The sequence below is a fragment of the Simochromis diagramma genome, unplaced genomic scaffold, assembly GCF_900408965.1.
Source record: "Simochromis diagramma unplaced genomic scaffold, fSimDia1.1 OVJJ01000596.1, whole genome shotgun sequence".
Lineage (NCBI taxonomy): Eukaryota > Metazoa > Chordata > Actinopteri > Cichliformes > Cichlidae > Simochromis > Simochromis diagramma.
Genome location: NW_024387245.1, coordinates 19,037,782 through 19,063,766, shown reverse-complemented (window position 1 = coordinate 19,063,766; position 25,985 = coordinate 19,037,782). Strand labels below are relative to the sequence as shown.

Below are 25,985 nucleotides of genomic sequence, written 5' to 3'. Positions count from 1 at the left end.
ACCATAAATCATTAGCCAGCGAGTGCACAGTTTCACAATCTCATTCATCCCTAAGTCACCACATCTGGTTTCCAAGACGGCTATGGCCAAAAAGCTGAAATCACAGATTTAAGTGGGACTTCACAAACCAGTAGGTGATGTCCTGGTGGCAAGATACCCCTTTTATACTGTCTATGGTCTTCTCTTTAACAGTCAATCCTGTTCTCAGCTATGTGTATAATGCTTAACACAAAGAGCAGAGCACACAGTGAAGTAAAGGCAAACGTAGATATACAATGAAACTGAGACAAAGGAAAGAAACAAGTATGACATTAAAAGAAATAAAAGACAGTAGAGACTTATGGATATGGGGGGCCATGGATGTGGTAAACACTTAAAAAGACTGTATAACTTTACATAGCAGTTCTGCTGCTCTCTCACAGACTGCTTCGTTCTGGTAAACTGAAGTCCTTCCTTGAGGCATCTACGAGGTCAGGGATATACACTGGATTTATATTGCATATAGCTTATGAATGGGGTAGTAGTGGGCTCAGGAAAATGACAAGCATGACCTTGCACCACAGCTGAGGAGAATCCTGCAGTGACTGAGACTGAAGTCAGAATGATAAGGATAAGGTCATGTGTACAAAAGCTCATCTGCGCTCACAGCCCCCCCCAATCATCAGAGCCACTCTTTATCTTGACTGAGCTTTCCATCTTTCCATCAGCTGTCAACAGAGAAGATATGAGACAGACGAGAACATTAGCAAAGAAGTACTGATATACTGTGCTATGTCACTGAGACTTTGGCAACTTTGTTGTATGTGCACTGATAACAAACCTCCTGTCTCAACTTTCAACACTGCAGTTCAGTCTTGCATACTTTCCATTTATGACTGAGCCTGCCTTTGCTTCCATCATTCTTTTTTATAATCTCACATCCATCGACCCCATTTTGATTCATTAAATGTCCCACAAAGGACACACCGTTAAGACACACCAGCTTTTTGAACATAAATGTCTTTATAGACATTATAATTTATCAAACAACAGTGGCCTTATCAGTAACTGATTCACATAATTAGTTTTGCAAGAAAAATGCTGAACAATTAAATGTTGCAAAAATGCCCATGAATAATAATAATAATAACAACAATAATAATAACAATAATAATAATAATAATAATAATAATAATAATAATAATGACAATAATAATAATAGTGACATATCTCAGTGTCTCCAAAGACATTCCCTCATTTTTGTATTTTAATTTACAACAATTTCTCGATCCATTTTTATAGCTGGCATTAGAGAGCTGAGGTTCACATCAGTTTCTCTGTTGTCCTTAAATACCCTCCTTTATACCCTGTCCTATTTTGACACTGCAAGTTCACTCTGTCTGCTCTCTGCAGTGGGAGCATGGACACATGTTATGTAATGAGTTGGAGTGTGGCTTGTCTATCACGCTCCCACATTTTGTACGTGACCAGGTTCCTCTATTTTCTGCACAGTGGAAAAAAGCAGATAGCTAAACTAGTTAAGAGCAGAGATTAGCAACTTTAGTTTCTTTTAGGAATTCTCCCCATCCTTTTTATTGCTACGTAGCCAAAGTAATAGCCATACAAACTCAAATCGTTTAAAAAAAATGCTACAAAATACATTTGCAGGAGCACTGGTTTTAGCAGCACTCTGCACTGAGTACCAGTGCAGTTTTCAGCTGAGTCAAACCAAATACTTCCTGCACATCTTGCTTGACTCAAAAGAACTTCCTGTTAGAAACGACACACACACCCACACAGAAACACCCTATCCTTTGGAAAATAAACAAACAGCCTTGTTAAAAAAGGGGCTAATAACAGCTCTGTATCTAGCTATGTTACTTCAGTGTTGGATCCCATGACTGATACTTCTTGAGCTTCTATCTGTATGATTAGATTTTTTCCTCCAAAAATATGTGCCCACACACACATAGCTCCAAAATAATTCCCATAACCCTTCTCCAACTGGGTTTCAATTCAAGCAGATAAAACGAGTGGCGGTATTAGAGTTGCCAATCTGCCATTGTAGCTCTCAGTGGGGGTGGAGGATAGGGGAGAGTGGGACTCAGCAAACAGAATCCCAGCAAGGCCCCACCTAGAGGGGGGGATGACAGAGACAGGCTGGGAGGTAGATCCGCCTGTTATGTCTCTTTTTTCCCCTCCCATTCATTCTTTATGTCCCTCTTTCTTCCGACAGCTTTTAGAGAAGAGGAAAATCCAAAGCAGAACACTTTTCCCCTCTAATGTTCCCCCTCTTTATGACCAAGCAGCGAACCATGTGGTCACACTGGATTGTATGTGGATGGTCTTGTTTGGACAAAGCTCCCAGAACATAAAGATTTCTCAATGCGAAATATCTGTGTGTGCGTTTGAGTGTACAGTATGCGTGTGTATGTTTACTCTTGTTGGAGTTGGGTTGCCAGTGTAGGATTACAGCAGGATGAAAAGGACTCTGTCCTAATCCTCCCCGGAGAGGAAAGCAGAAGAGAAAATTAGGGTAGAGGAGACAAGGAAAGAAAGGATAAGGAAACAAATAGTGGTTGTAAGGACAGAAGAGTGGAGAAGGAAAAAAAAAAAGCAGAAAGGAAGATCCAATGAGAGAAGGGGAATCAAGAAGAAACAAAACAAGAAGAATGACAGAGAAGAAAGGAAAGAAATGACTAGACTGGACAAGAAAAGTAAGCAAGGAGCAAGATGGAAATAAGGTTCCTCTGTACATACACAAGACATGTGCATTTAGGTTTAAATTAAGCTTTGCCAAGTTCTCCTTTGAGATAAAGTCCCGGCTCATACAACAAGATCTCAAATTCCAGTTTCTGTTATCAGTTAACTATAAATATCGTCATGTGGATACAAAAATACAACTCAAAGAATCTCTGTTAAATCTTCAACCAACACTTTGACTTTAAGCCCAACTAATCAAGGAAAAAGAAGTGGAGAAAAAAAAAGGGGGGGGGGGGCAGCATTGCCACTCCTGCCTGCGTTTCTTCATATAGCCAATTCCATCTTAACCTGTTAAACTGGAAATGGGAATATGCTTCGTGAGCAGTCTTGGAAAAACAACCTCTGGCAGCCGTTTGCACTGTATGCAAGATATGAAATAAACCTGTTCAAAAGATAAGAGTGACTGTAAAGCCAATCACTGAAAAAGGGCAGGGCAGGTAAGAGCAAAAATAAAAATTAAGATAAGATAAGACTTTATTGATCCCACGACGGGGATTTTTTTTGCGTTACCTCAGCTCAGGTACAGATATCAGAAGGAAATACAAAAAATACAAATAAGTGCAAACAATGAAAAAATAAGTAAGATAATACATTATATACAACGGTAGCACACACAGTATGTGATTATGGATATGGTTGTGGAACTATGCAAGACAAACTATATAGCTTAACATAACTATTGTACCACTACTATTCCTATGTATAGACATGTACACACACACATATACACACTAAATATACATATGTATACCTATACATACATATATATCTGCACATGTCCATACACATAGAAGGTCCATTATGCATGAAGTGGTGACCGTGGATGTTCACAGTGTCCAGTGAGTTATGACATCGTGATTGAGGAGTAATAGAGTCTAACTGCTGTTGGGATGAATGATCTGCGAAAGCGACCTTCCTGCAGCGAGAGTGTTTCAGTCTCTGACTAAAGGAGCTGCTCAGCACACTCACAAACTCATGCAGTGAGTATGTGAGTGTGAAGCATACTGAAGCATTCGCGAAATGAGTGGCATCTGTCCAGGTTCTCTTAGCGTCAACTTAGAAAAAAGGGTGACTCACAGCTGTAAGCCACTTAGAGCGTTGCCGTCTGCAGGCTCTCCCTGTCAATTTGTCAAAATCGCCGGGCACACAAAAACAAGTGACAGCTACAAATAAGCAAATTAGAGCTTGTTTTGCTGACAGAGACAAAGTTCTCCACTTATCACCTCTCCACTCCATTCAAAAGTCTCCTACATCTAAACAATGCCTCCCTCCCTTTAGCTTTCCTTTCTTGCTCTTTCGTTCTACTGTTGAGTGTTATTACAAGGGGGAAATTTTGCCAATTTATTATCTAGCTGTTACTCACTTGTGTGTTTAAAGATGATAAACGGATGAGAATCAGATAAGAAGGGATAACGAGATGACAGATCAATGCAAAAACAGGAACATGTTGGAAACAACCTGTTTACATTTTTTCTGACAGGTGAGCTGCTGCAGTTGTGATTAATGACCACCCTCTCTCCAGAAAAAAAATGACACCATCTGTTATCTGCACAACAGCACTGGTGTAAACAGTACAAAGAATTTCTGGTCTGTACAGGATTAAAGTGAGTGGGATGTTAAAAGGGGTGCGATTTAACTGGCGCAGAGATGGGTTTGGTTGCACACGCTAGACAGCACATTTTATTAATTCGTTTAAGCTAACAAATTGTTTTGTAATTTTAGACATTCATATAGTCTCATTCTAACAGTCAATATTTTAATTTAATCACCTTTACTTCCATAAATTTAACCACTCCTACTCTGGAGAAATCTATAACTTATATTGCACCATACGAAGTTGCGCTTAAATTTTGGATGGTTGCTCCATTTGCTGGTAGTTGAAATCATGTCTCAGAGGTACAGGTATTCAAATATAAAGAAATCCTAACCATGTGGACCTGTTTGGAACTGTTCAGAGCACCTTGTTCAATTCATGCCACAAAGAGAAAAGCCAGTTCTAAATGGTAAAAGGGGGATTAACGCAGTGCTAGCAAGGTTTACCTGATAAAACATCTGATGAGTTTACTTGTCTACGTTGTGTGTACATCTTGGATTTAAACATTTTCAAAGCATCTCAAACAACATGCTGGATCAGTCTGCTTGTTAGCATTAAAGTAAAACAATCAAGCAGGAAAAAAACCCTCGCTGTTCAATTTTCAGCAGCTGATGCACATAAGAACTTGTGACAACACGAAAAGATAAGCAACCACTGTTCTCACATAAAGACTACAAATAACTCAGCTGCCTTTAGAGCTAACACCATTGGTTGCATTCCCTAACGAGCCCATGAGATTGTGTTGCCCCTGCCACCAGCAAGGGATGATGCATTATAGATGGAAAGTGCACCACTATAGTCGGAACAATCCTGAGAGCCGATGAAAAGTGTGTCTTTCCTTTCTTTAGACTGCTGTCTCACAAATGACTTCTCTGGCTTCATATGCTTGTCCTCTCAGCGTCTCATTCACCTTACTTCGGAACAACCTGTTTTGTCTAACCTTTTTAAAAACACATTCACAATCATAGCCATGTGCCTATACAGAGGCAGACAGATGCTCATTTTTCATTCCATGCCTAACTCTGCTCCTCTATTATTCATCTACTAGTGCCACAGTGGAGATTTAGTATAACGCAAGGGCGTGGGATGCTACAAAAACAGAAAGCGAGAACAGATAAATCTCAGTAAATCACATACTTTATGTCCAGTTGCCTTTTAGCTATTAAATCTCCTGAATCATCATCAACAGAATTGACTGTCAGTAGGCAAAAATCATAATGCTCTCTCTTTCTATGTTTGTGCATACACCACTGCCAATTTTAGTTTAATACCTCTATAGCTTGTGTCCAATCCCATATTCTCTGAAGACTTTGTTCAGTCTTTCAGTGCAGAAAAAAATGCAAAAACAAACAAAAAAATATCCAAATGGGCTTGATGTAGATCCTTTGCACAGACGACGTGCTTTCTATACTAACCGTGATTGGCTATGGCTAAGTTGGGGAATGATGGCATAGGTGAGAGACCGGCCAGGAAACAAATGATCATTTCACAGACCGACTTTGCAATAAACGAAGCAGTCATGAGTCACTTGCACCTACACTGTGGCACTTTAGTAAACTGCAGCTCCAAAGAAAAAACTGGATAAAAGGGTGGCATGTCAACAATAACACGGGCCCTGTTTTTAATGCACCCCTCCACCCCACACCTTCTGTTGATTTGAGGCACCAAGCAGTATTTTTTTTCCCTTTTTCTTTCTTTTTTTAAATTCTTCGGAACAACGTTTTAGGACATCGTCTAGGTGAGTCACTTTTGAAAAGCACAGAGTGGCACAGAGCGCAGCCGGAATGAAACACTAGTCATTAGCATTTCTCCGGATGTGTTCAGGAAGAAGAGAGAAGAGGGAAAAAGAGATTCAACGAAATAACCCAGGAGATTCAGTGGGCTGTGGAAGAAAAAAAAAACAGAGCCCAAAATAACATGGGAGTTGGTATTACGGTTTCATTTTTAGAGTTTTTACTGCTGATGTCTCTATCGCCATGACGACAGCGGGCTGATATTTTTCTCAGTCTTCCATAAACCACTTTGTGTATGCGCTTCAAAAACTAGATCATTATTCATTGTTCTTTTTTCTCCATTAAGCTTCACACTTTCTGTGTGTGTGCATGTGTGCTCATTAATTGGGAAATGTCTGTCTACTGTTTTCCACTACATAAACAGACTAATCTGGTGCCCTCAGTTATGTCCAAAGTGTAAATATCTGAGTCTGATATGTTTACTCTGTAGATAGGAGAGAGGAAGTGGGGTTTTGTGTGTGTGTGTGTGTGTGTGTGTGTGTGTGTGTGTGTGTGTGTGTGTGTGTGTGTGTATGTTTATTGTGTGTAAAAGATGGTGTAGGGAGCAAGCTTGTGATTGGCTGATGGAATATCAACCGGTTATGCATATAATCGGCGCACACTACTAAAAAGGTTTTGTTTTACAAACTTATTATGTTCATAAAATTTCTGAAATTTGGACGGAAAAAAATCCTATTCGCATTTTCCACTAGTAAACAACCTGTTCTGGCTCTGGAGCATAAAAAAATCTGAAAATTTCTGTTTGCAGTGATGCAAAAAATATGGATAAGCGAGGAATTTTCATATATCTAATAAAAATGTAAGTAAGCAAGTAATTTAAGCTATAAATAAAAGCACTAGCTGTTCATATAGCACTGTGGCGTGGTGATTAACACTGTTGCTTCACATCAAGAAGGTCCTCGGTCTAAAACAGCATACTCCAGCTTCCTCCGACAGTCCAAAGATGTGGACTTAGATTAATTAGTGATTCTAAATTGCCCAACAATGTGAATGGTTGTCTGTCTCTCTCTATTAGCCCCACGACAGGCTGGTGACTTGGTGTGCCCGCCTCTCACCGTAGGGCAGTTGGGATAAGCTCCACCAATCATTAGTTATTATTAATCTCTGACTCTCTTTCACAGTGTCTTTTGTTCTGTCTTCCTCCCTTCACCTTCAACCAGTTTTGGAACATGGCCACCCCTCCCTGAGCCTGGTTCTGCCGGAGGTTTCTTCTTGTTAAAAGGAAGTTTTTCCTTTCCACTGTCACCAAGTGCTTGCTCAAAGGGGACCTTTTGATTGTTGCTGCTTTCTCTCTATTAGGGGCGACCGTGGTTCAGGGGGTTGGGAAGCTCATCTGTACCCGGAAGGTTGCCGGTTCGATCCCCCAGCTCTCTCTGTCCTGGTCGTTGTGTCCTTGGGCAAGACACTTTACCCTACTGGTGCTGGGCAGAGGGGCCGATGGCGCGATATGGCAGCCTTCTGTCAGTCTTCCCAAGGGCAGCTGTGGTTACAACTGTGGTCTGCCTGCACCAGTGTGTGAATGTGAGAATGAAAGAATAGTGGAACTGTAAAATGCTTTGGGTGCCTAGAAAAGCGCTATATAAATGTAATCCATTATTATTCTAACATCTTCACCTTACAATATAAAGCTCCTTCAGGCAAATGTTGTTATTATTTAGCGCCATATATATATATAAAGGGAAGCAGAAGAGAACGTTAACTAAATAATCACTGGTGAAACAAATAGTTAGTCATTATATTGTAGCTAATTGAAGCAGATTTTTAAAAATATTACTTATTTTCAAATACCAAATATTTTACCCTGAAATAAACCCTCTTTCTTCTGTTGACGTGAACTTGGCCTTGTGTTTTCCAGTGGGATTGATGCAATAAATGAGTCAATAAATAATAACAGAATTTATGTATTATGTACTTCTTGTAAATCTTAGTGGAAAGCTTTGTAAGCATTTATAACTTAAAAATAGTTTGGATGGTATTTCTCACACATGCCTCAGTGTTACTTCTTTAACGCCGTCTTACTTTTAGAAACGAGTGGTTGCAGACAAAAGAATCTTATCAGCATCTCTGCTGACTATGAATTTAGAAAGGTGTATTATAGGCTCATTAAATGGGTTTTTGTTCTTAGTCCTTTGTTTCCTGTGGTCTTTGTGCTTATTATACTCCTTGCACAATTAACACTATGCTACAAGATAAAACAAAATACCATGTTTACATGTTTTTGTCATCTCAGTTTTTATTAGTTAAGTCCTCCATCCTCAATACAGTAAGTGAGGATTGAGGACAGTGCAAGAAGCCACATGGTGATCAAGGAACTAGATGATATGATCAGACAGGCCAGCTGCAACTATACCTCGATCTTTATGACAGTGCCAATCAAAAGTATCCAGACTCTCTTTATACTGTCTGTTTAAGCCCACATCTGCTGGGATTCATGAACCAACTTGTAGATTAAACAAGAGAGTGTAGGAGCAACAGATAAAGGCCTTAATGTGGGATAAGTGGCAGAAAAGAACCAAAACAGGCCACCCATAATTTCACAGTAGGTGGGCTGCTAACAGCCATCATTTGATACACTGTGTTGATATAACCCGCTTCTTTTTGCCTGCTGAAACAACTGCCCTCATTAAAGACTTAATTCTCTCCCTCCCACCTCCCTTTTACTCTTTTCTGTCTCTCACAGGCTTTATTTTCCTCCCATTTCAGTTCATTTCCCTGATAGCATGTGGATAAAAGAGCCAGCTCCTAGGGCATGCTGGTGCCCTCAGTGACTCTTAAGTGTCTGAAGAGGCCATGAAGCTGTGGCTAGATGTGGCTAGGTGCCAGCTAAGCCACAGATTACTGGCACTATTGCTAACAGTGCCCCGGCTGCCAACACTATGATCTGCTGTTATGGCCTAATTGTTCTCTTCAGCTCTGAGGTGATATACCATGTCTCCCTGGGAGCTCCACGCAGAGCACCAACCAGCTCGTGCACAGAGATACAATTGACTGAGGTTGGGCCAAATTCTTATGTACAGATCATTTCACACACTGCTTGTAACTTTCTGGTCTAACCTTTAAACAAGGCAGATCTGAAGAGTTTGAAGCAAAGCCAAATGCAACTGGTTGAACAACCTGAGAAATTACAAAAGGAAATGTGAGCATCAAAATTAGTTTAACATATTTCTCACTGGGTAAACACACACTTTAGAAACCTTGCTCATCATGTGAATGCCACTAATCACCAAGCTTATCCTTATCCTTCCCATATTGCTTTATTTAAGTATGGAATTACTTGGTGGCTGTTTGTCAACTGCACTGTAAATTCAGTCATGCTCAGTGATTTGCTAGAATGAGAAGGGAAAGCTTTCTTTGTAACATGTCTTCAACTAGGGCCATACAGACACCATAAAGATTTAACCCAAGGAACTCTGAAAAATCAACAGCAAGACACCCTCAATTTAACGTAATCTCGCCAATATCACGAGGAAGCAAATCCAGATGTTTTATTATTCATTGTCTGTAAGTTAGAAATGTAAACAACTGCTATACAAAACCACAAAAAAAAGCAACAAAAAATTTGCACACGCAAATACACAAGACTTAGCACCCCCAAAGTAATACTTCTCCACCCCTACTCCAATGACTATGAAGGATGAGAAGTTCTGAATGTTAAAGGGGTTACTTTGTTCTGTTTTTAATGCCTGCACAAGTGCAGGATCATTAATATCTAATCTGGCTGCAAAACTGCTCAAGGTACATACAGATATGGGACTATTAGCTGGTTACGGATTATAATTTGATGATTAAATATTGAGCTGAAGTTAATTGTATTTGCTTTACTTGAAGAAAGTCAAACACACTCGAAGTACTACCTATAGTAGGTAGCTTTATTTACACACCAAATTCATTTACACACGTTTCTCACTGTGAGGAGAAAACTAGTACACCAAGAGATAGTGAAGAGGGCAACAAATGGAGTAAAAAGGCCAAAGGCACAAAGAATGAAAGCAACATAGCTACTGTGAAAGGAAATGTAGTCAACAAATGAATGACAGCCAGCATAGTGAATATATCTCACTTGCTGTACTTTGGTCAGTGGCTTATGTCATAGACATCAACTGACAATACCAGTTGATCAAAGACATGGCGTTGAGCGATAATTACTTCTGCAGCCTGCAGAGCAGCCGTCGGGTGAAGAAGATTACACTGCAACTGATGTTCTTCAGCTCTGTTTGAGTATTCATTACCACAGCAGCTTAGTAAGTCAAAAGAGGTCAGTAATATTCAAGACCGTCAAGACTGACAGGCTTTTTGAGTGACCTTAATCAGATAATGTGGAGGTTTTGGAGGCGATTTTTGAAGTTTGCAGACAAAAGATGATGAGAAAACATCACCTTTACCACCTGCTTTATTACATTATAAATCTCTATGATTAAGATTTGCAAAGCAAAAAAAAAAAAGAAGAAAAAAGTATTTAAACCTTTTAAAGACATGTAAGGTTTCATGGCCAAGACTGCTATGAATACATGTAACTGGGGAAATACAACACAGCCAGGAAGCTTCTGATTCATTGAACTTCCTCTTTTGTTGAGCCCAGAGATGAATATCACAACACAGACCCTTATCTGACTTGCTCACTGCCAAAACACACTTGAAGGCGCACGACCGAGTATATACAAAACACAGAGAGATAATGAGCTGACAGCAAAGCACATGACTGAATGCAATTTAGCAACAGCGGGTACAAAGAATCAGATCAATTTTTTTTAAACTTTCATACATAGCTAGGCACAATGATGCATTCATCATTTCAAACAAGGGTCATGTTTCTGCAAGGTTACGCTTATGAAATACAATGAAAATGGTTTGTGTAACGACAAAGAAAGAAAAACACTAAAACAAACCTTGAAAATTTTGCATGACACATATATATATATATATATATATATATATATATATATATATATATATATATTTATTATACACTCAGAAAATATTAGAGAACAAAGTGGTTTATTTTTGCACATAGACTATAAGAGGGGCCTAAAAGCACCAGTGTCAACAATTAAAATAATAAATGGTTGCTCGATGATGCCGTGCAACTACACAAACTAAAGTTATCTGAGGTCTGTGTGGCCAGTATTTCTTTTTAAGAACACTGCAAGCCACACTACAAATAATAAAGCCATATAATTAAACCAACTAAACAGCTGAATGGATTTCTGTATTTCACCTTCAGACTAGTCAAAAATGAATCCAGAAACTTTAACTGATCTTTTTCTGCAATTTTTGCAATAAAAGTCAGCAAAAAGCCATCACAACTAAGTAAATAATGAAGAGCAGTCTTTAAAAGGCTAATACAAACACCACTAGCAGGGAAAATAAATGTAAATGCAGATTAAAAAAAAATTCAGCATTATATGTGGAGGAGTGGAAGTGAAAATGTTAGGTGTGTCTTGTATTTACGGTGGAGTCATAAAGCCATCAGTGACTGATGACTAATTATACCAATTACCACGACGGCAAAAACAAACTGTCCCTACCCTTTGGTGACATCAGGATGAGGAATTTGTCACTTCCTAACGTGTTTGGAGACAGTGGGCGATTGACAACTTCCATTTGTGTCAAGGAACCACTGAAACACTTCAAAAGCTGAACACTGTGTGACTAGGCTCTGTTTATGTGGCTGTTTACTCTCTGCAACACCTGGAATTAGCCCAAGGCAGATGTTGACCCACACAGAGCCTTATGTCCACCCTCACTCATTTGCCGAGTCAGTATTCAGCCTATAAAAATGGTAATCGTCCTCTTACACAAATCTAGATACAAAAATACAAAAGTAGATTGTTCACATTTAGTTCTGAGACACAGAATCAACACCAAAGCTTTATTTCCCGCCCCAGCGGAAAGATTAAATATACTGACTGTATTACAAGCCTTTTAGATGTCTTCCACCCACCTTTTATTTTCTCATTTTTCCCCTTATGATTATTATTCTTTTGTTGTAAGCTGTGAGGTGCTGGTCTGTTTGTAATGAAATCCAAATGGAGAAGGAGCTGGCTCCTGGCCGTAAGCTGGAACTGCCCTACTCCCACCCCCCACTCCTTCTCCTTCCTCTGGGGAACAAGCCAGAGATGAAGGGAATGGGAATGATGGGTAGAGATGGACTGATCGATGTATGAACACATAGAATGAGCGGCTAGAGATTCATAAATAGATAACAGAGATTCAAATGGGGGAGGAAAACAAAGTGCGAGAAAGTCTCTCAGAGAAAGCTTATAACACTGGGGGCCGCTCGGAGGGTGATGGGAAACTATGTGTGTACGTGCTGCAGGAAGAGGCCTCGCAAACTGGGTGGGAACACACGCGCTCCAATAAGACCAGAGGTTGTGTGTCCTGAAGAACACGCGTGTGTGTTCTGTCAGTTCTGTCACTGGAGGAGTGTACTTTGGATCAGTGCATTGACTCACCGAAAACAAACACAAAATTCTGCAGGCCAGAGGATCGGAGGCACGCTGTATCCAAGACAAACAAGCAAAATCATGAAAATATAGTTGCATTGACTGAGGCCCAACCTTACCACCCCCACGCCTCCATCCGCCCCCTTCTTTTGCTCTATTGCACACAGACAGTCTGTCCAGTACACACAAAATCAATTACCTTTTGGCCCATTATTAACAAAATAAGTCAGATGGACAACTCAAACAGCTTGTGTCAACAGCGTAATGTTTCTCCCCTGAATGCTTTATTTCAAACCAACAATTAATTCAGCTGCCAAGTTCCAAAAGAGCTGCTTAGTGACACTGCTGGTTCTAAAACTCATATTTTATTTAAGCGAGTGAAAATCTAAACACCGCCCTGTGTAGCAAATTTGCTGCAGAAGAACACAAGCGACAACTTTGGAAATTTCATGAAAGAGACAATTGTTCTTAAATCAAGGTGAAAGCCACGCTGTTGTCATGGCCGTGTGCTGTGTTTTTGTCTGCCTATTAGCAAGATTTTGCAAAGACTAATATGCTGAATTTCACTGACATGTTGGAGAGCCCATTAACCATTAACCACAAAATGATTTCTCTTCAGGTATCCTTAAGATCTGTGTTTTTGTAGTGTAGACCTTTGTAATCTGCATCTCCAACAAGTATTTTCTGCTAGAAAGGACAGATCACATTTGATTTAAAATGTCTGAGCCTGGAGAGATGATTTTCAGGAAGATGCTAGATCAAACAGGGATATGGCTCATGGCTGAATTACCAGCATGGGACATTTTTCATGGGGTCAGGAGAGGTTGCAGAAAAAAAGAGAAAAGAAAAGAAGAAAGCACAAACACGGTCAACTGAAGCATCTCGAGCATCTGCAGGTCCTTAAGTGGAGCTGACATATATGTGGATCAGAGTCTATAGATGCATGTGTCTTACCCCTCCCCAGTGCACATGCTTTCACATTTAATTTTTCCCCATACTTCCTCTCCTCTGTTACTGTTTCCTTCAATGTCTTTCCACATCTTTTATTCTGCCTTTGCTGCTCATCACAGGGACTCCCCAGAGGTGGAGGATAATCCCTGTTCGGAGCAGCAAGTCTTTTATGTCCTGGGAAGACACACTGGTTAGAGTGCTGCCAGTTCTTTTTCCTCTCTACTGATACCTCGATCAGCTTCCAAGCCTCGCTGTCTCCCGCTCTCTCTCTATTTCTTAATGTTTGTGCTTTTGAACATGTTCTTTCATTATAAAACCCATTTCTTTTGCCAGGGATGCGACTACCACTACTAGCCTGTGTTTACACAGCATCAGCAAAACAAAAACACAACGAGTCGGATGCATCTCGAGGTATTGGAGAGGAATCTGCCACTGACTGATTCTATGCACTTATGTATGCTCTGCATGTTTTCTAAAGCGCGCAGTCAAGGTTATTTTACAAGAATGTAATAGAAATGACTCTAAAAGCTATGTTCATGCAACTAGGACTATTATTTACTGTTATCAACTTCAGCAACTCAAGGCCGGTAGCTGCCCTTGGTCACTGAAGATTTATTTGTCATCCACAACAGCCCCAAAAATATATTGTTGCATATTTCAATTGCTATACCATACTCTAGCAGAATTCTTTTCAAATCAAAATCACAAGATATAAAATCACCATTGAATATTTATTTTGGTCCAGGTTACAATGGACTCTAAAAAGTTCATGTTAACTACAAAAAAGTCCCCTATAGAGCACTAATCACACATAGGTTGTTATTTCTCTGCCTTCCTATACATCATTCTTGGAAAGTCCAGAAGATTGTGGCTTTCAAGGAACAATGTAAAAAAAATATGCAGACCAACACCAAAAACAATGTGTAATGTTGATGAAAAAGCCAAAGACCAGCCAAATTTAAGGGGAGTTAAGCTAAAGCAGAACCTCCAATAATGCTTGTATACAATTGCAAGTGCTTCTTTATTTCCAACAGATTCACAGCCCTGCTTTTCAATTGTAACCTATAAACATAACATTAGTGAACCATGACCTCCATCAAGCAGCCTGTTCAAATTAAGTCTTGTTTGAGATTGAGTTGGTTACAATGGCGTCAGATATTTAATCAACAGTTTAAGCACAAAAAAGGATCGTTTTTTTAATGCAAATGTTTTTTCTCCATTTTGGTAAAGAAATACACTTTATATGTTTTCTTTAATACTTGTATTATTAAAGTGAGGTTTTAGTACAGTTTTATAAACTGAAGGCTGAAGAGCCAGGTTGTGGTAAACTTACCACATAAATTCACAGGTTGCTTTCGTTTAACGTTATTGAAAAGAAAAAAAAAAATTACTGTGTAAAAGCAGATATCTGATACATAATCTTGACCTTAAGAAAAAATTACAATGACAGACAATAAACCCTTATAACAAGCTATTTGGTGAAGCACAAAGACTTTTTCAAAGCTTTGAAAAAGCTTCACTATTCCTTCACTATCAGGAATTTGTTTGTGTTTGGCCAGTGCAAAGAAATCTGAATGGCATCGACTGACAACACTGCAGCAGCTCTTAAGTGACAGTTACTATATGTTTTTTAACCAGGCTTGAAAAAGGAAAATCTTTGTAATAAAATAAAACATATACATGTTGGAAAAGCTAAAACATGTGATCCCTTCGACTAGTCTCAGGTGTACACAGAAACATGGGAAAAGTTTTCAGGCTTTCAAGCAGAAAATGAGTCATTCTTCCACTCTTACCACCGAACAATGATCCCTCAGTCCTATCAAAAGGTTCCTTTACTGCATGATACTTTTTTCCGATGATGCAATGATGCAGCACAGATTTTCTGTGACATTTGTGCTGGGAAAGTAATTTTCAAGAAAGTCCTTTCCCCATCGCTAAAATCCATATTTCTTCTTGCCTGTGCCTCTCATGGCCTGGATGCCCGTGAATTACGTGTTGAGATTGGCTTTGTGACAGAGGCCAAATAAAGTGGGTGTTATGACTGGCATGTAGAACCACTCCTGAGAAAAACAGGTGTCGTTCATTGGCTTACACCAATGTGCCCATAAATGCAGAGCCATGTGATTGGTGGAAGGAAGACACCACTGCTCAGAGAGGAAGCCGCTGATGCCAGGCGTGTTTGTGGGCATGGGGCAGCGGAGGTGAAGGGAGAGAGGGAGGATGAGGAGGGAAGCGGGCGCCGCAAAGAACAGACCACCTGGATTACAGGCCTCAAAGGCCAGCCTGACAGAGTCAATCTGAACAACAGTGAACAGAAGACAGCCAGTCTGCTGACTTCCCCTCTCTTGCATTTTCACTGGCAGTCTGCCAACAAACACATGCTGCCCAGCAAAACTTTCAAAAGAGGCTTCAGCTCGGGTTTTTCCACCAACTTAAAGGGCTTTTTTTCCCCTTTGCCCACTGAAAAGCCAAAGTAAACTGATAGACTCAAAAACACAAATTGCAATATTAAAAAAAAAAAAAAAAAACATTTAAAAGAAAACTTCAAGTCTTCATAAGATGCAGAAGCAATGCTCATATTGAGATAACAATCCAGCATTCTAGGGTTAAGAGGATAAATACATTAGCTGTTGGCAAATACACTGGGAATTACCGGTTGATGGACCAACATTAGCTGACTGGAAGCTTTTAATATACCACTCAACCCGATCACTTAAAATGTTTTCTTATTTTTATTAAACAAAATTTAAATACTCACTTATACACCAAGTCTGTAGTACTGTGAAAAGTATTTGTCCCTAATTTTTTTCCTTCTTTTTTAAATCCATGCAAACAGTGGCTCTCGCTGTAGTTTGCTGGAGTCCCAGAAATATCCAGACTGACAAATGCCAATGACTTTGTTGCTTACCTGTTTTTGGATTTCTTTAGCTCGTGGCATAATGTGTTGCTTTTTGAGATCTTTTAGCCTACTTCACTTTACCAGACAGGTTCTATGTACGTGATTTCTTGAATCAACACGTCTGTGACAAATGTGGTTAGCTTTGATTTAACAATAGCGGCAATTGCTTTTCAATTTCAAATTTGGAGCTTTTTTCCTTTAATAAAGGAAATTGTCATTTAAAATCTCATTTTGTATTTACTCAGGTCATCATTGTCTAATACTAAAATCTGTTTGATTATCTAAAACATGTTAGTGTGACAAGTACGCAAAAAATAAAATGGCACTGTGTATGAGGTCTTAGTGTATTCATACTGTTTAGTGTCCATGTGGGCTTTCACAAATGAATCAGTATGCAACTTCTACAGACTTCGCCCTTTACCCAGACAGATACTCCAGTCTAGCCAAAGGCTTTAGATGTGGTGCAAGAGGAGTCATTTCTTCACTTCAATCTATTTTCTTTTCTTCATATTTCTGCCTTTGCTTTGAGAAAAATTATTTTTCCTGCCCTCTTGGCACTGCATCCTCCACTGTGAGGTCACTCTGCCATATCTAACAAGGATCCTTAAGGCAACGAGGGTGTGAATTACTCTTTTCTTTATCCTTGTTGCATCCAGAAGTACAACACAGAGGAGGAGACAAAGAAATGAAAACACACAATCTTCAACAGAAGACAAGGGCTCAACCAAATCAGCAAACTAATGGGAGGAGGCCACTGGAAGATAACTTGCACAAACAGGCACACTCCTCTTTACCACACACATACTGAAGTGTTTTGCTTGGACTCAAATCCTTGTGATAGGGAATGTTCAGATGCCTGGCTGCCATCTTCTCTCAGCTGAGAAAATGCTGTCCTCTTGCCATTGGAGTGTCAGAGGAGGATAGTGAGGAGGACAAGACTCCCGCGGTTGTATATTGCCTCTGTAGATAAGTTGCACATTTTTCATAAACACACACAGATGCAAACACTCACCAATTAGACGAGCAAGTAGCAGGCCTAAGTTCCAACCCCCCGATCCCCCTATCTACCCACCAATTGTTTTAAGTCATAAATATGTTACCACACATGCAAACACACTGCAATGATTTGCCATGCATGACAGCATGGGTATGAATACATAAACATAAAAGAAACCATGAAGCCATCAACAGATTATTAATTTCAAAAGCCCCACGTACACCCACCCACACACATCGGCTTTTAGAGTTAAATTATAAAAGATGATTTGCCCCGCATATATGCTTCAGCAAGTATCTGAAACACATACTGTAGATGAGGAGGATATTAAAAAAGAGCAAAAACAATAATTAATCACTCAATTTATTCAATGGAATTTTATTCGCACATGACATATTATGTATTTATGTAACTACTAAAAATACATTGGAAAATGTTTACAATTTTTAACCATTAAGTGGCTACTTTGCTTGGCAAGTGACCTGTAAAGTCAAGAATTCACAAACCGACTTATCTTAAGGCTTGTTAAGCCTCAGCTTTGTTAAACAGAAAAATATAAACAAGGGAGGATGACACCTCATGGAAAAGTTGCAGTTCATTCCCCTTTTCTGACAATCACTTAATTAAACTCGAAATGCAACATGTGTTTGCCTATTTTGAAAATAGCAAACTGCAGCTCCGCTATACGGCTATGTTACAGAGCGGCATGAAGCAGGATATCTGACAGACAGACAGAGGAACCAATCTGAGTGCTGTGCAGCTCGGCCCGACGCTGATTGATAGCTGGCTGTGGATCCTGAGGGGCATTGAGAGTTTAATCACCCATAACTGCAATTACAGACGAACACGTCAGACTCATAAAGCACTGAAACAAGATGAGCGCCTCCTTCCTCTCCTCCCCTCGGCGCACATCAGCCAAATTCCACTAAAGCTCAAGGAGGAACAAGGGAGCTGAAGGCATAACCTCAGAGAGAGAGACACACACAGAAAATCCCTACCTAGTGCAAAGCATTAGAGAGGAATTGCAGAGCATTAATTAGTACTTTTAATATACTCATATGCTATAAAACAAGTCATTATGCACTCCACTTGTAGTACTGTTACCTTGTTGTGAAAACGAGTGGGTGTGCCATGTTTCTATAGAAGACATCTACTGTAAGGATCTCGAGGAGCCTTGATATACAAGATTCAAAAAGACTTTACCACAGCATCAGTGAACATTAACATATCAAATATGCAAAGCCACATACACACACTTATACCTAAAGCATGCATGTGGATGTGCGTGAGGGCACACACTCCTAATGATCACATAAAAGCTTATAGCACAGCATAAGACAGGCCTTAGGATGGATTAAGATGCACGCCTTTATCAGTGGGTTCCCACAATCCCCCCTAGAATATCTCCGCTCTCTCTTTCTCCCTCACTTTCTTTTTTTGCTCTTCTCAGTCTTTCCATTTCCTCCATACCTTAGGGAGATTGCTAGAAGGAAAAATAAAGAAACAGAAACATTCTTCAAATATGTATGTGAATGGACTGGCCGCTGGCAGAGGGTCACCTCCGTTCAAAGCAGCAAACGTCCAAAGTAGTCATATTAATACTGAGGGTAAGATTAAAAGTAGATGAAAAGGACAGGCTCCTTTTGTCACCAGGTCAAATGTTGGGGGGGCTGGATGGTGTCAGAAGAATAGCTGATGTCATGATGGGAAACCAGAGATGAGAAAGCAGAGGTGGGAAAGGGAAAGCAGATTTTTTCTACAATGGTTTCATAGAACTGCAGGTCTAATAAACACTGTGCGCCTACCTTCTCCACATGTAAGACTTTTTCCACCGTCAAGTATCACTTTGCCGCTAACAGCTGCTATAACAGACATTTCTGTGTAGGTAACCTTCCTTACTCTGTCATATGTCAATCAACAGTATACTTAGCTCCCACTGGTTGTTGCTCCAATCGCTTGTGTCAAAGTTCAGAGAACTTTGACAGTTTAAAGTGTCACTGATCTTCCATTATTTGAGCTATGTATCACTGCTATTCTATTTCTCTGTTAACACTCCTTCAAGGAGGGAAAAAAGGGGCTCTTTGGGTCAAATTTTCAAAGAACAATAACTGTCATTGACTACTTCCTCATACTATAAAGCTGTGCAAAATACCCATAATGAGCTAAGGTGACAGCTGGAAATGGACAACAATTTGAAAAACATGAAACCCTTCACAGCTGGTGAGCTAGTACCAGAAAATGTCAAACATGAGCCCAGAAATGTACATCCAGTGTAATGCCAACGGAGGGCCAATTTAGACCTCTCCTCTCTTTTGGAGTGCAGATTAGAGACAAGCTTGAGAGACAACCTTTGAACTCTGGAGTTTACCGGGGGGCACGGCTGGTCACAAGATCAACAGAGCAGTTGATTCATGACACAGTGGCTACATTACAACACATTGCTGTCTGCCACATCTGGTCCCTTTAATAAAGAAGCCTTCTGCCAGGGGCAGTGAAAGTATTCCTTTGTGAACAGAGGAGGAAAACATCCCATCTTCCCCCTGTCATCCCCACTCGCGCAGATCTGAGTGTGTTCCTCTGCTATAGTGAGCGAAACCTTCCCACCTGATTGGCTGCAATCTACTCATCAGCTGCACAATGATGCGAGATAAAGAGGGTGAGCTGCCCTGTGTGTGAAAGGTCAACGCCTCTTGGCGCAGGGGAGCGCACACTATGTAAACAGGACAGGCAGAAGGATCAATCATGTAGAGCGTATTTATTAGTTTAGTTGGCCGAGAAGTACATCCACTGGAACATGATTCAGGACTAATCATATGGAGAAAAAGAGGCAGAGGAAAGAAACGGGGAAGGAGGTGAAGCGAGATGGAAAGAAGGGGGGGGGGGGGGGGGGGTGTAAGGATGTAGGTTCAAGTAGAGACTGAAAGTATATTCCTCCACTTTTCTTTATGTATAAATTTGCACAACTAAAAAGACTGCAGGGTGGGTAAACACAGAAGAACTTCAGTTTCATCTTAGCTGAGCCATATGAACAAATATTGCTTGATAAATTATGATTGCTTCATAAATATAATAATTATATCCACAAGAAGATAGCGAATGAAAATACATTGATTCAAATTTCTTCACAGATTATTTTTATCACATTTTGATAAATATATATGTTTTCCATTACAGGGCTTCAGCCGAATAGATTGCGGGAAATGGGTTTTCCCCATTTACTTAGTAAAATCTTTTTTGCCAATAATCCAGATGATGGTCTGCCTCACTGCATGCTGTGCTATGTGAAATTTTCCTGGCATCTTTCAATATTTGATATGGCACACCCAATAAAAGCAGCAGTAGAGTTTTTACAATCATCCATACTTACTGGACATTTTGAATATTTCTTGGAGCACTGATATGTTTTCTTGTCATTCTTTAAATTCACTCTAATCAGTGACAATTCCTTGGAAATCCACTTATCCACTAACAAATACATGTTAGCAGATAGTATGTGGTTGCGCATGTCCTAATATGGACTACTGCAATTCATTATTATCAGGAAGTCCTGAAAACTCACTGAAAAGCCTTCAGTTAATCCAAAATGCTGCAGCAAGAGTCCTGACAGGGACTAGAAAGAGAGAGCACATTTCTCCTGTTTTGGCTTCCCTTCATTGGCTTCCTGTTAAATCCAGAATTGAATTCAAAATACAAGGTCTTAAATAATCAGGCCCCATCTCATCGTAATGACCTTGTAGTACCAAATCACCCTATTAGAGCACTTCACTCTCACACTGCAGAACTACTTGTTGTTCCTAGAGTATTTAAAGGTAGAATGGGAGGGAGAGCCTTCAGTTTTCAGGCCCCTCTTCTGTGGAAACAGCTTCCAGTTTGGATTCGAGAGACAGACACTATCTCTACTTTTAAGATTAGGCTTAAAACTTTCCTTTTTGTTAAAGCATATAGTTAGGGCTGGACCAGGTGACCCTGAATCCTCCCTTAGTTATGCTGCAATAGACTTAGGCTGCCGGGAGATTCCCATGATGCATTGAGTTTTTCCTTTCCAGTCACCTTACTCACTCACTATGTGTTAATAGACCTCTCTGCATTGAATCATATCTGTTATTAACCTCTGTCTCTCTTCCACAGCATGTCTTTATCCTGTCTTCCTTCTCTCACCCCAACCGGTCGCAGCTGATGGCCGCCCCTCCCTGAGCCTGGTTCTGCCGGAGGTTTCTTCCTGTTAAAAGGGAGTTTTTCCTTCCCACTGTCGCCAAAGTGCTTGCTCATAAGGGGTCATATGATTGTTGGGTTTTTCTCTGTATGTATTATTGTAGGGTCTACCTAATAATATAAAGCACTTTGAGGTGTGTTGTGATTTGGCGCTATATAAATAAAATTGAATTGAATTGAAATTGAAAAAAAATTATATTTTACTGCTGCTGCTGTTTTTGTCTTAAGATCCTGTTGATGTCTGACGTAATGATCCAGAGCTACAGAAAGCACCTGGAAAGCCATAACAGATTATTTGCTCATGTCAGAAGAATTCCATCTTTAGCATGTTTTTTTTAACTTTACAAGGCAAAAGTATTTTTTTTGCATCTTTTTGGATTCTTTGTTACGTTGACACCAGCGAATTTGCAATTGTGTATAAACACTACCATACATCAGTCTTCAGGGGTTGTTGTTCAAAATTGATTTTAGTACACCCTTATATAACTAGCATCTAATAAAAGCAATAAGGTAGCCCCATGATGGATTAGCAACCTGTTCATTCTGTTTCCTGCCTTCAACAATACACTGTTGCAGTTCTGAGCAACAATACACAGTAAGGTCAGTAATCTTGTTTTGTACCTGACGATTAAAATTTTAAACAGAAAAACTTCCTTTTATTTTTTATTTACCCTTAGTGTAGTGGATCAAACATGAAGTAAAAAAAAAAAAAACTCTGCAACCACTGCAAACATGATGTCAGACATGATCTCCCTGATGTTGATTTTAGACTATGATCTGTTTTAAATTTTTTAAAATTTATTTTTTACTAACAGAACTTGCCAATGATCATATTTAAATAATGTAACATGTTCTAAAGTTAGATATTAACCCTCATTTCACAGAACCCTGCACTTACTTTTAAAAGTAACGTACAGTATATGTGAAATCTGCTTTTGTGAAAGTACAGAACATGTCAGAAATCTTTTTGTAAACAAGACAGTATAAGTAAAAAGGAGTATATATCTACAGGTTGCATAAGGTTTTGTGACAAATATTAGGTCATATTCTGGGAAATACAAGATCAATAACACAGTTTCACAGCACCGAGAGCAGGTCAAAGTTAACCTCTCATACTTTCTTCGGATAATATCAATATCTCAAGTCATAATTCATGCAGTGAGATAACAAAGTGCTGTAAAACTGTTAAATACACTTTTTAGCATGCTGCTCAGAGAATAAGGTTGTGCTCATTATGTAACCTGCAGGACTGCTGTGGTTAGGCATTAATTTTTGCACTCCCACATACTAATTGTGTTGCGTTCAAAAATAACCATTATGTGGACAGGTAGTCAGAAGCAAAAATGCTTGAATAACAGCAAAACAAAACCGGTGATAATAGACCTGTTTGTTTTTCCATGAGCTCTAAATGCTCCTTTAACCCTTGTGACCTCTGGCAAGGCAGATGGAAGCCAGAAAGCACAGCAAGCTGTTGTTGTATTAAACATGATGATGTCTATAGATACTTCAGCTCACATTCAGCACATCTCCAAGTGTTTATGCTGGTGTATGCACCCGCGCGCACACCAGCATAAAACTTACACTCTGTGTGCAGCTTTTCTGTGTCTCTCTCTTTTGATACATGTGTTTTTGACACTCAATAGTCTGTTTGGTTGTCTTGTTTCGATTTGCGCGTCGTGCCACTGAGCAAAGTCTGAATAATGGAACTGGCGGCGTGCTGGTGTCGGATGAGACAGTGCCACCACAAAACTAGCCCGGCTGTTGTGTAATCACCAGGCTCACACACACGTGCCCCGTCTGTGTATCACAATACATGGAACAGATGGCGGGGAGGGTGTTAAATAAACACAAATACACGCTCATTATCAGCTTGGGTTACAGGCAGCTGCTGCCGCTCATTTTGCCTTTGACATAGATGTCCTATAAAATCGCATCCCGATGAACACTTCACATAGAAGGGTGAAAACCAAATCACAGCAAGGCAACCAAACAAGTCATTTCGGATGCAGCGGGGTATTGGGAGTGGACGGTTGGGGTTAAATAATGTGAGGGCTCAGCTCGTTCTAATCACTCCCCTGAATGGTACACGCTAAATCTAAAATGCAATCTGCCACAGCTGGCAAAGAGATGAAAGGAACACAACATTGTAAATACAATAGAGTACAATACAGTACTTCAGCACATCAATGCAGGTGTACATGCACATTTGAGTCCAGAGACATAAATACAAGCACACAAAGACACCCATAGCCATACAGCGACTGATCCTGGAAAAAGCAAAGCATTAGGCCTGCAGTGCTTTTCTTTCTGGCACTAAGCTCTTGTTCTGATGCTGAGGAGCTCTCAACTTGACCAGCATTAATAGATGGCCACTAAATGCCCCATGTCTTCTAGATTATTTCATAATATCTAGCGCAAAACTTGTGTAAATGATTAACTCCTTCTTACTTCAGCCATGAGAGGATAAGATGTGATATGACACCCGTGACACATCTTAAGTGTCAGAAAAGGAGAAAAACAAAACAGCAGAAGTTACAATGATTGCCTTAATATGCCTTGTCTTGTTTTGACTACCCACCCAAACCCCACCTCCCTATGCCCCTAAAAAACACAAAACAATATTACAGAGAAGACTGGACTGGTGACTGTTTCCAATTTCTGTTTAATGAATGACCTCATTCTTTTCTCCACTACTCTAAATCAAACACAGGCACCTATGAGCACGTGGCACTTGTTTTGGATCTGCTGCATTTTTTAAACATTACCCATTTTAATTTATCTCATTGCGCTGCTTTAGCTTGCCCCTTTCAATCTCCCCACATGTTTGTGAACTTGTTATAGTGATTCATAAAGGTCTGGCTAACTGAACCGCACAGCAAAACCACCTGATAAATAACATCAAGTTTCAACTCTCACTCTGCAATCTTTCACCGACTCTGCCACCAGCTCTTAATATGACTCTTCCTTTGCCCGTCCTCTGTATAAAGTCATGCCACCACTGCTGCACAACTACACCAGTCGATTAGCTCAATGTCAGTGACTGTAATGGACTTTTGGACACAATGCCCCCATGGCGTTTGGTGCGCTCTTTCCCCACTGTCCCTACTCCATCACAGTCACATTGACTGACCCGTCTGCACGGGCAGACACCAAAGGTCAACTTTCTGCAACAATGCCTCAGGTCTGCCCAGCACTCAGAGCCCAAAGACAGTGGGTAAGAGTATGGCTGTTAATTCAATTTATGGCATTTTAGGTGCACAAAGTCCACCAGCTTGCTTGTTGAGCCATCAACCACAATGATTGAGTAAGCTGGCCAAAGTGTTTGAGTGTTTACAACATGCATGATTATGTTCCTGTTCTTCTAGTCTCTGCTGAGTACATAACTGAGGGATGGAACTGGGATGTTACCGGTAATTGTAATAATCTAGCTTTAATACTTTGATTTTGCTCATAATCAAACCAATTACCATGGTCTTCATGAGACGTCATCTCAGTTGTTGTTCTGTTTGTTTGGCAAAACAGGGGCTAAAGCTTTAGTGCTGCTAAAGCCAGTTCCTAGAGGGCCACCAGCTTTTCAGACCAACACCATGTCCCAACAAGACATTTCCATTAGGCACTGCATTACCATCACTCCGTCAATTGCTTTCTCCATGCACCTCAGGAAGTGGCTCTCTGTGGAGAAAGCACGGAGGATTGCAAACACTTCTCCCTCCACCTTTCACATCCCAGCATGTGCTGGGCTGCATTAGCACACTCGGATGGGCCTGTTGCTGTGCAGTGGGGACATGTGACATTGAGATATCAGAGTTCTGCCACCCTGCCTCCACCCACCATCCTCATACACACACATACAAACAGACATTTTTTTACAGACCTCTCTGGCCTTTCGTTCTCTAACCTACACCCATCAATTCTTGTTTTGCCCTTTGCAGGAGTCCAAGGGCGGAGCCTGCACGAGGTGAGGTGGCAAGTGATACATTTTTGACCTTCCACTTCATGAGATCGGCTTCATTGACATTCGGATACAAGTGCTCGTTTCCACTGCCTCTCCCTTCCCCCACCACCAAGCCAGCTATAATGCCAAGCATGTCGAATCACTTTAGCATCAAAATACCAACAGTCATCTCCCCCGTCCTCTCTCTCCTGCTAACTCCTTACCCCTCGCTTTCTCTCCCCCAACAACCCTGACTGTCCGTTTCCCTTTCTCTCCCCTCTGTTTATCCTCCTCTGGGGGTGGAGGGGGGACACACAGAGTGGGATGATCTGTCGCTGCCACTGCCTTTCCAAAATCCCATTGACAAGGACAGAAGCAACTGACCATAGTGAGCAGAGGAAAGGCTAGAACTGCCCCTGA

The 25,985-nt window shown here is 40.3% G+C and overlaps 1 protein-coding gene across 7 annotated transcripts in view; it reads right to left on the bottom strand.

Annotated features, from left to right (window-relative positions):
* The window catches only part of rxraa (retinoid X receptor, alpha a), a 158,218-nt gene that overhangs the window by 44,888 nt on the left and 87,345 nt on the right, over positions 1-25,985 (bottom strand). For 2 of the 7 annotated variants that reach the window (XM_040000597.1, XM_040000598.1), the window contains exon 1: positions 12,071-17,624. The exons of 2 other annotated variants lie outside the window; for them this stretch is intronic. In XM_040000597.1, the coding sequence (XP_039856531.1) occupies positions 12,071-12,671 (601 nt within the window). In that variant the 5' untranslated portion in view covers positions 12,672-17,624. Of the gene's footprint in view, positions 1-12,070; positions 17,625-25,985 lie in introns of those variants that run through there. 3 more of the 7 variants (XM_040000599.1, XM_040000600.1, XM_040000603.1) reach the window with 2 other exon arrangements.